This window comes from Dipodomys merriami, unplaced genomic scaffold (assembly GCF_024711535.1).
Source record: "Dipodomys merriami isolate MVZ:Mamm:240054 unplaced genomic scaffold, mDipMer1.0.p SCAF_11, whole genome shotgun sequence".
NCBI classification, from domain to species: Eukaryota; Metazoa; Chordata; class Mammalia; order Rodentia; family Heteromyidae; genus Dipodomys; species Dipodomys merriami.
The window spans coordinates 15183168-15193758 of NW_027202382.1; the positions used below are offsets into that span (position 1 = coordinate 15183168).

General features: G+C 49.4%; 2 protein-coding genes across 3 annotated transcripts; both read left to right on the forward strand.

The window, feature by feature from the left end:
- Window positions 1-667: 667 nt before the first annotated feature.
- Hrct1 (histidine rich carboxyl terminus 1) lies at window positions 668-1000 on the forward strand. The gene has a single exon (XM_070007488.1). The coding sequence runs from the start codon at window positions 668-670 to the stop codon at window positions 998-1000; it is 333 nt and encodes a 110-aa protein (XP_069863589.1).
- Spaar (small regulatory polypeptide of amino acid response) lies at window positions 1001-6297 on the forward strand. 2 transcript variants are annotated; one of them, XR_011369207.1, is made up of 2 exons: window positions 1001-1310; window positions 4901-5178. XR_011369207.1 is itself a non-coding variant. In XM_070009730.1 (2 exons), exon 2 carries the CDS (start codon window positions 5182-5184, stop codon window positions 5398-5400), a length of 219 nt encoding a protein of 72 aa, XP_069865831.1. In that variant the 5' UTR covers window positions 4265-4378; window positions 4901-5181; the 3' UTR covers window positions 5401-6297. The 2 variants fall into 2 exon arrangements, 1 of the variants encoding a protein (XP_069865831.1); XM_070009730.1 differs by lacking the exon at window positions 1001-1310 and adding an exon at window positions 4265-4378 and having other exon boundaries at window positions 4901-6297.
- The last annotated feature ends 4294 nt before the right edge of the window (window positions 6298-10591 follow it).

Below are 10591 nucleotides of genomic sequence, written 5' to 3' on the forward strand. Positions count from 1 at the left end.
AGCAGTTCCAAAGCCCATGTTCTTTGTCTCTGTGGGTACCCTGTCTAAAAGGGGACACTGAAGTTCAGAGAAGAAATGGCTCCTGTCACCTAGGTGCTAAGAGTAGAATAGACTCTAGCTACTCAGGAGGCTGAGATCTGAGTTCAAAGCCAGCCTGGGCAAGAAAGTCTGTGAGACTCTGATCAATAAACTACTCAGAAAAAGCCCAAAGTGACACTGTGGCTCAAGTGGTAGAGTGCTAGCCTTGAGCACAAAGAGGCTCAGGGACAGGGCCCAGGCCCTGAGTTCAAGCCCTAGGACTAGCAAAAAAATCAAAATAACTAAAAGAAAAAGAAAAGAAAAAAGAGTAGAATGGCCCTGGACCTCTTACCCCTAGTCTTAGGCCTGTCCCCTCAAGGACACTGAGTCAGACAGCTTCTTTGTTTCCATCCAGCTTCCTTGCCTGGCCTTCTCAAAATTAAGTTTTCAGACCTTGCCCTTGGCAGGCAGCTCCCATCCAAACAGGCCTCACCCATATTTCCTGGCTGCTCTCCAATCAGCAAGAGCTGTGACGACCAAGTTCTGTGGCTGAGGACTGAGCAAGAGGCTGCAGAAAGGAGGGAAGCAGCTTGGAGCCGCTGAACAAGAGGGACTGTCCAGCTTGCAGATGCTAGGCCTCCCATGGAACATGACACTCGTGGGCTGGATCACCTGTGCTGCAGTGGCTGTGCTGCTGCTGCTGCTGCTGCTGGCTACCTGTCTTTTCCATGGACCACGGGACCATGACGTGGAGAGGATTCGCCCAGCCACAGGGAGAAACCAAGTCCGGCAAGCCCAGCCTCGGTTCTTTCAGGGCCGGGGTCCCCTAAGAACCTTTCATTATCCCTATCACCTGCGTCATGTGCCTCATGTGCCTAGAGCAGACCTCCATCACCACCAGCCCCACCTGCAGCATCCCAATCTCCTCCACCACCACCAACATCACCATCACCATCACCATGCTCATGGAGCCCGCCGCTGATACCTGTGGATGATGGCTGCCCCTGTCCTGCCTGCTATCCATCACTCAGACAAGTGAACCCTGATGGAGTTTGTGGAGATAAGCGTGTTTCTGGGGAGAATGATGGATATTGGGCCCTGGTCAGACTGATCATTTGTAGACTATACCACCCTACTACAAAACAGAGAACTGAGACCACCTGGGGTGATGACCCTGTGAACACTGTAGGATTCAGAAGTGGGGAACAGGGTTGCCTGGACATCCTATCTTGTGACTATAGCTCTTGGTGACTCCATAGATAACAAGCATGTCTGGCAGAGCCAGCACAGAGGTGAATATGAATGGTTCATTTCCTTCCCTCCTTCCTTCCTTCCTTCCTTCCTTCCTTCCTTCCTTCCTTCCTTCCTTCCTTCCTTCCTTTTTCCTTCTTCTCTTTCTCTGTCTTTCTCTCTTTATCTTCCTTCTTTATCCTCTCTTTATCTTTCTTCTTTCTGTGTGCCAGTTCTGGGGCTTGAACTCAGAGCTACATACTCTGCTCATAACTAGCACTCTACCATTTAAGCCACATTTCTACTTCCAGCTTTTTGCAGGTTAGTTCATTTCCCTCATATTTGTCTATCTGGGCTGGCTTTCAAACTTGATTCTCAAATCTCAGCCTCCTGGGTAGCAAGAATGATAGGTGTGAGCCATCGGTGCCCAGCCTCATCTGACTTTCACCATGTGGCTGCAGGCCTCTGGCAGGTGGGAAGGTGAGAGACTTGGAGAATGCCTTTCTGGTATAGAGAAGGCAGAATGGGGCTGCACAGTCTAATCACTGGTGCTTTGCTACAAGACATCCAAGACATCATGAAGGTTTTATGGAAAGCCTCCTGAATTCAGCAGGGTGGGAGAGTAGGAGCCACCAGATCTGTGTGTGCATTGCCCTGTGATGCCCTTCTGGGAGGGCAACCTCTCTAACGGGTACTTGGAAATAGCTTTTGCCAAAGGCACTGGCTCATCACTTGGGCCTGCAGATGTCAAAAGGGTAAGGAAAAGCAGGATAAAAAGTTGGAATCCCTGACTCCATTTTGTATTTGTCTTTGCCCAGTCATTTTCTCTTGTAACCACCTACCTTCTCATGTGACAAGAGTAGAATCGACTCCCCAGCCTCCACCTGACCAATCCTGTGACCATGGTCAATCAGACTGTATCTCTGGCCACCTGACCATTGGACTATACCTGTAACTGTGTTGAATAACTATGTATACATCCGGCCCTGGTTCTTCCCCTATAGAAACCTAAGGCTCATGTCTGTACCCCAAAGACAGGCTGAGATGCTTACTTTGCCTCGTCCTGCAACATGTCTATGCTGTATAATAAATCTTTCTCTGCCTTTCCACCACTACTTGTCTCTTTACTTGGCATATTGTTGGGAGTGGCCAGATCTGACATGGTGGAACCCCTAAGGTTGGGCCTGTGGCCTATGACTCCCAGTTATAGCTGGAGTTCTCAGCTGACTATGATTGGGAAAGTGGAGGGCCCTGCCTGAGTCAGTCTCTCATCCCCCACCCCCACCCATATGCGTGCAAGGATTCAGTTTGCAAAAAGCTTTCTGCCAGCAGGGCTGTGGAGCAGGGGGAGGGAGACAAAACAGTCCAGGACCACAGAGAGGTAGAGTTGGGGCCACTTGGAGGTTAGTCTCCTGGGCTCTACCTCCAGTGCAGTTTCTAGTCTCAATCCAGGCTAAACTAAATTCCGGGACTCTCAAAAGGCCTACCCATGGGCTGCACTGAATTTAGTGTTTCTTTGATAAGTGGGTCTGTTTCTTATCCAGCCAGCCTGCTCCCAGATGCCTGCCCGTGATCACGTGGTCTAGAAAGAAAAGAAGGAGAGGGGTTTATTTAACTGCTGGGGTGCAGGATGGCCTTAGGAGTGTGTATCCGTTCTCTGGGTCTCAACTTTTTTGCCTACTAAAACAGAATGGGTAATAGGGGCTCCCTCCTGCCAAAGCCAGGAGAGATTGCTCCCAGATGCTCTCTGAAGAGCTGGCAGAGTTCACAGAGAGGAAGGAAATGTTCTGAGGCCTTCACCCTGTCCTTGGGAGCAGGAGGAAGCAGAGACCAGGCAAGGCTCAGCAGGGAGGGGCTGGGGAACATGCCAGCAAGCCAGGGGCCTGGTGACTCACAGGGATAGAATGTCCTCTTTCCTTTCCATTTCCCAGTGGATTCTTTTTTGAGGACTGGGGCAAGAGTGAAGTGGGGGATGGAGGATTCAAATGGACAGCCACACTAGGTGGCTGTGATGAGAAAGTGGACTGAAGGACCCAAAGATCATTGAGTTTTCACTCTGCAGTGTCCTTCAAATCCACCTTTCCTTTTCCCATACCAGCCACCTCCAGTCCGCCTACTGCAGGCCCTGCCCCTAGTTTTAAAAGATCAATCAAAGAAGGCTAAACGTCTTCCTCCAGTCTCAGAGGTGAAAAAGGGAACCTGTACAAGGCTGGCCAGTGGTCACGAGTTCCCAATTAAAAATGTGCAGTAGCAGCAGCAGCAGGTGTCACGTGTGCCCACAAAGAGCAAGCAAAGAGAAACAATCATGCTCAAAAACCAGCCTCTATCACCTAGATTCACAAGGCCCTGTGGGAGACTCAATCAGACACTGTAGGCACTGTAATCCTTACATCAAGTCAGCTTCTCTCCATTTCTGGTTGCCCCAGGCATCTCTGGCTTTCTGTGCCTGTGGGAAAGAGGAGCCCAGATCCCAGACTGTCCAAGCTGGGTAGAAAGGGAAAAGTGTGAGATTTGCTGACTGAGCATTCTCTCACTCTGTGTAGCTAGTTTCCTAAAGTTCTTCTGGGGCTTGGAGAAGTTGGAAAGGCCCCAGGCTGTGTGATTGGGGCCAGACAGCCTTCTGCCATCTCTGGGCCTTGCATCCTGAGCAACAAAATGATAGGATTGGGCAATTACTCTAAAAAGTACCTAGTGTAGGGAGGGGCCATACAATGGCAGCACCATCTTGAGCTGCAAGGAAGCCATGGACACCTACAATTACTAATTCTCACTCAGACTCCTCTATGGAAGTATGGGTTGGAAGGGGCAGTCAGGTTGGAAAATGAAGGTGGCGATCCTTCTGGCAGAATTTTCCAGGAACCTGTCTTGGCTCACATCGCTGAACCCTCTCCAGAAAGGGCAGAGTGGAAATGGGGCATGTGCATGGGTGGGGAGGGTGATGGGTCCTCCATCACAATGGGAGGAAGGGATTCAGGAAGTACTCACAGCTGCTCAGATGTGCGGGAGCCAAGTTCTAGGCAGGACCAGCTGCCGTATCCAGGGAGGAATATCAGGCCCCCTACAGTAGCCATCAGAGCAGCAGAAGCCACAGTATCAGGGACAGCTGGGGCTGGTCCTCAGGGACTACAGGGTAAGTCTTCACAGCCTCTAGTGTGAGGGGTGGGACTAGGCTGCTAAGAAATAGGGCTAGATTGGTTCTTCTGGGCTTTCTGGGTGAGAAAACCCCATTGCTTGTTATTGAAAGGGCCAGAACAAGCTTGTCCCACTGTAAGCCACAGGCTCCACCCCATGTTAGAAAAAGGAGGCCAGATGTAACATGCTCTCCCTCCCCTCAGCCCCTACATAAGCCCCCTTGGCACACATGGTGACCTGTGAACACTCCCCCACCAGAGCTATCTCTTGTTTTCCCTGAACCTTCCTCCCTGCCCCCCAGCATCAGACCAGGGCCTGGGGGAAACCGCACCAAGGTAGATTCTAGGACAGGCCCAAGGTCCCTCTAGGGGAGGAGCCAGGCTCTTCCCCCTCATCCAAGGAGGGATGTTAAGAGTATGCTGTATCGCTCTTGTCTGGAGTTGTCACAGAGGGCCAGGGCTGGCTGGCTTCTCCTGAGCAACGTCTTCTGTATCCTTCTCCCCACCCCCTCCTTGTCCAGGGAGCCTTGTGTTTACATCTTCCGTGACAGTGCTTCTTCTAGAAGCGGCCAGTGTGGCAGCTCTGGAGAAAATAGTGCAGAGCTCATCTGAGACCCCAGCTGGAGGACCTGGCAGGGGTGACTGATGGCCTAAAGGGGCTCAAGCATCTGAGAAGACCAAGGAGAAGCGGCTATCCAGCACAAGGGCTCAAGAACCCCCATCCTCATTTTGGAATGGAGAGCTAAGGTTCTGAAACCACCCAGGTTGCTCTGACGTCAGGTGCTGCAGGAGGACACAGATCATGGAAACGGCGGTGATTGGGATGGTCGCAGTACTGTTCGTGGTCACTGTGGCCATCACCTGCATCCTCTGCTGCTTCAGCTACGACTCAAAGACGCAGGATCTTCAGGGGGGCCCTGGTCACAGCTTCACGGTAGCCACATTTCACCAAGAGGCTTCTCTCTTCACGGTGCCTGGTCGCCAAGTGTTGAGCGCTGGGGACTTCTGGACCATCATGTGAGGTGAACAATCCCCCAGGATTTGCTCTGCTGGGAGGGGGGGCAGACTACAAGCCCTCCTGGGTGTCTCCACTCCTCTCAGGCTCTCCTGTGCTTCCTTTCCTGTACCCACAACCTTCCCATCTCCTCCCATCCTGGCTTGCTGGGCCCTCCCACCTGGAGGAATAGGAGGTGTTTGAACCAGGTGGGACTCAGTTCTTAGCTCTGATTGCTCAGGTGAGCACTATCCACAGGTGTGGGATGGGGGTGGGGGTGGGGCTCAGACTAGGCCTGAGGGAGTGTGGACAGACCCAATGTGGTATGGCATGGTGGGCCCACTCTGCGGATATACACTGGAATTTACTGACATCAAAGCTGTCTGCAATGGGTTTTATTGCCACCCAAGGAAGGTATATCCTCTAGCAGGGATTTAAGGAACCATCTATTTCTTCCCCTGAGTATTTTTTTGAACATACCATCAATGTCCAGCCCTGAGGCTGGTCTCTGCCAGTTGCCTGAAATCAGCCTTGACCTTCCGGAAAGAGCGATGCTTCCTGGGAACAAGTGATTTATTTTGATCATTGCGAAGATACATCCTTTTATGGATTTTTCCAAATCTGGTTTGGAAAATCACGAAAGGGAAACAGAAGAGAAAACTCAGAGTCTTAGAAAGTACAAGATGTTTTTCTTAACAGGAAAGTGAAAAAGAAGACTCAAACATGTTTTGACGGCGACTTTGTATTGCTAAACTCTCATAGGTTGCTTCTATTCTTAGTGAATGTGAGTGATTTGCGTCAGCTGTAGAAAAATCTTGAACTCTTTGAAAGATAATTCCAAAAAAAGTTAAAATGTGATGTTACATTCAGAGCATGTAACAAAGCCCTTGTTGTTGCTACAAATAAAGGGGCAGTTAGTTTTTATTAATAGAAAGTCTGTTTTCTCTGTGCCCACGGAACAAATGCTGTGCCATATTTTATGAGTCTCTCTGGCTTATCCATCTGCATCCTGGACCTCCTTGTTGAGTGGAGCAGAGTGATCCTGAGGGTCCAGAAGTGCTGCCCTGCACATGTCTGCCACATGAAGGACCTAGAGAGAGGAGGGGTTGGAGAGTTACACAGAAAGGAGTGAGGCTGATAGAGAAGCATGGGGTCTGGGCTAGGATGGAAAGGAGCTGGCTGCAGGTGAAGAGAACCACTATGGTTGCATCTTTGCCAGATAAACACCAAAGTCTGAGTGAGTACCAGCTGCCTATTAGGGGTGAATACTTGTGAGGGAGTTGATGAAGATGTCAAATTGTGAGGCAGGCCCTTAATATACCCTCACCTTTTCTCTGATTGCTGCTTGTGTTAAGGGTTTGGCCTCAGACAAACAAGGTAGACCTCTGTACCCAGGGCAGGCCCTGAAATCCTTCGTGGAAAGGGGATTCCACAGACAGACACTTGAGGTGGTAGGATGGGGGTCTCATCCCAGAGACAGCTAGACTGATCAGAGGTGTGTGAGCACATTCAGATGGCAGGAGGCCTGGTTGGAGAGAGATACCGATGGAAAGAGAGGGTCTTAGAGAGGAGGAGAGTGGGTCTTCTCCTCCCCTGCCCTCAGACAGAGTCAGTTCTGCTATAGGCACTCCTCAATTGGAGCCACTTTTTGTCCTGTGTAGACAAAACCCTCTCAAGCCTGTCCAGGGAAGCTCTCCAGGTTTGAATAACAGGACTGAAATCGAAGCAATGATACGCACAGCCTGGCTTTCATCTTGTGGGGTATGGGCAGGCAGTCTGTTGAGACCTAAAGAATCTGCATTTGCTTGTTTGTTCATCTCCTCCACCCCAGTGAACTGTCCACTCACTCCTCTATCCACCACATCCATCCATGTACTCCATCTACACACATACTCACATGCCCACCCTCCCATCCGCCCATCTTTTCATTAATTCTGTCCTTCGTTCCTCCATTCAAAGAACACAGACTGAGGATTGACTGAGTCCTAGGTCCTGCCAGGGAAGATAAAAGTCAATCAGATCTGGTCCTAGCCCATAGGGAACTATGAGGCAGCAATGACATGCTCTGGGGGCTCACGGGAGGGAGAGCTGGGGGCAGGGAAACCTGGAGGAGGAGGGCCTTGAGCTGGACTGAAACAAGAGAAGGACCTTCAAAAAGAAGAATCTGGAAGGAGCACAGGCTTATATATAATCCCAGCACTGAAGAGCAGAGGACAGCTGGGCTACAGAAACAGCTTCTGAAGGAGGTGCTTCGTCCTGCATTTGGCCTTTCTGTTTCCAGCAATACATGCTGTAGGCACATTACTTGTTAAGCTGGGCAGGCACAGTTTCCAGACCCAGGGAAGGGCATTGCCACCTACTTCTGATGCCCAGGAGCTGAAGGATGAAAGGCTAGAGATTTTAGGGAAGGGAGGAGCTGAGAGTTTTAGAAGAGATGGTGCTTATGATTATCAAATGGAGAGGAGGGTTGAGAAGAGCCAGGAGAAAGGATAGGGGATTACGTGGGGGCAGAGAGTCATGGGAATGGGGTAACTAGATTTAACAAATAAAAAAAGTAGAAAGTCCCCATGAATTGGAATTTCAGATAACATGATGATTAATTTTTAATATAAAATAGCTGAAACGGAAACGAAAGCATTATTTGTTGTCTGACACAAAGTGTCACTAGGCAACCCTGCGTTTTTAACCCAGCAAGCTGAGGGGGGCAGGGTGAGTATTTCTGAGAGGCTGGGTCACTTGGTGACTTGGAGGAGGTGACCGCTGAGAGGTTCCTGAAGTTTGCAACATAGGGTTGACAATGACCTTGGTGAGTGAGTGAACACCATGGAGTATGTGCATGCGTGGCATAGGTAGGGTGGGTATATTATAGCATGTGTGTGGAATGTGAGTCTGTGAAGTGTGTGTGGGGGGCATGTGGTACATGTGTGTATGGTATAGCATGTGACTGTGGCTGGTTTAGTATGTGAGTGTGTGGAGATGTGTGTTGTGTATTCTATGTGGTGTGCCATTCTCCCTAGGCTGTCCGTAGTGTGAGAATAGGGGTGCTCAGTCGCAGGCCACTGGAAGCCCCTCCCAAAGACAAAAACTGCTGGTGCCAAAATACTAGCAAAGCCGTGATTGTTTATTTGGTGGAGTGAGGGAAGCAGCGGCCAGGGCCACCTGAAGTCAGGGGCAGAGCTGCTCCGGCCTAGGCCTCCACTGCGCAAAGCTGTTTCCCCACGCATCTCCACTGCGGGGTTCCTGTGGACTCTTTTTTTTTTTTTTTTTTTTAAATGAGCTCAGTTTTTAATTCAAACCTTAAAAATAAAACTTGAATATTAAAAGGGATCTAATTTTCAGCCCACGTTTCAAAAACTTCATCTTTCCAATTATACTTTTATATATACATGTATTTATATATACATGTATTTGTTGGGCCTGCCGGAAAATGGGCCGCTTTTCTCCATGCCAGTCTCCCATGTATCCTACTCTAGAAGTCTCAGCCCATCAGCCCAACACCTGGTGGCAGTTACTTTCTCTGCCGTTACATCCTGAACCCAGACAGTCAGGCCTCCTTCAGACCTTGGGAGGTTCCCGGATGGTGAGGTCAACTCCTCATGGCTGTGACCACACCTACCGCCCCCTTCTTACTTAACTCCAATTGGGCCAGGGGTTCCCCTTTGTGTGCACACCTCCACCATCAGCAGGGCGGGCAGTTGGGAATAAACTTTTCTTTTTCTGCCTGAAGACTGTGTGGTAGTTTCCTAGACCTAATTAAAGCCTAACATGTTAACTGCTATAATAAAGGTGATGTACAGGGGGTTACAGTTACATAAGTCAGGTAAAGAGGACATTTCTTTTTTTTTTTTTCTTTTGCCGGTCCTGGGGCCTGAACTCTGGGCCTGGGCGCTGTCCCTCAGCTCTTCAGCTCAAGGCTAGCACTCTACCACTTGAGACACAGCGCCACTTCCGGCTTTTTTCTTTTTTCTTATGTGGTGCTGAGGAATCGAACCCAGGGTCTCATGCATGCAAGGCAAGCACTCTACTACTGAGCCACCTTCCCAGCCCCAAGAGTACATTTCTTTTTGAACAATGTCTTCCCTTCCCTTGCTCTCTTGTTATCTCCTCCCATACCCACCATGAGTTGTATAGTTCATTTTCAACAGTGTCTAGTTAGGTACCACTGCTAAATTTGTTTACCCTGTCCTTCCATCTCTGTGATTCCCCCTTACCCTTTGAAAGACAGATAAATAAACGAGACAAAAAAGAAAAGGAAACAAAAACAGTAACAAAGACAAAACCTCTTGTTTCCATTTCTGGAGTTCATGTTGATAAATATTATTTTATATGATCAGATGCACATAGTCATTCCACCTTTGCATTCTTCTAAGAATTTCATCCTTTGGCCTCACTATGTATGTCCTTTGGACTCTTACCATGCAATAGGCCCTGTGCTTTCTGCATACATTATCTTTCAAGTGCTTATAACCTGCCCTATAACCTCCATTTTGCAGATGAGTGAGGAAACCGAGCCACCATGCTGTGCGCCATGCATAAATGCTGGATGGGCAGGCTCAGAGAGGCATCTATTTCCTTGTGCATGCCAAGACAGTGCAGATCTACTAAGGGAGGGGCAGCTGGGGATTTGACTTCACGTGAGCAAAAGTGGCTGACTTTGAAGAGGAAAGGAGCTCTTTCTATCTGTAGTCCCCTAGGACTGTCCAACAAGACAACACCTGCAGAGGGTTGAAACTGGGGAGAACACATATTTCCAGTCCTCTAGCCATGTCAAGGCTCCTCCAAGACTTCACACCTGCACAAATCAGACCATGTCTCTCCCTGCCACAGGTCTTGCTTCCCTTTGTCTCTATCTTAGGGCTTCTCTGTTGGCTCTATGTAGGTCAAAGGGCAGAGAGAGAGCCCAGCAGGTTACATCTAGGACTCACTGGGTGCAATGGAACACACTGATCCTCACCTGGTCTCTCCCATTGACTGGCTGGGGCCTGGATTTCTGGTTGTAGAGAGCTGAGAATCCCACCTCGCTGGTGTGCAGTGTCTGGCATGAAGTACCTTTTCTCCCCAGCTCTGGGCTCTGAAAGCAGAGTGATATTTCACTCTAGGACAACATGCCTTCTGGAATCAGATGGCCTTGAAATAACATGTTTTCCGGAAAAATACCTTCCTTAAAGGAAACCACTTGTTCCAAGGAGAAGAAAGAGTCATTGTACTTTGTCAGGTC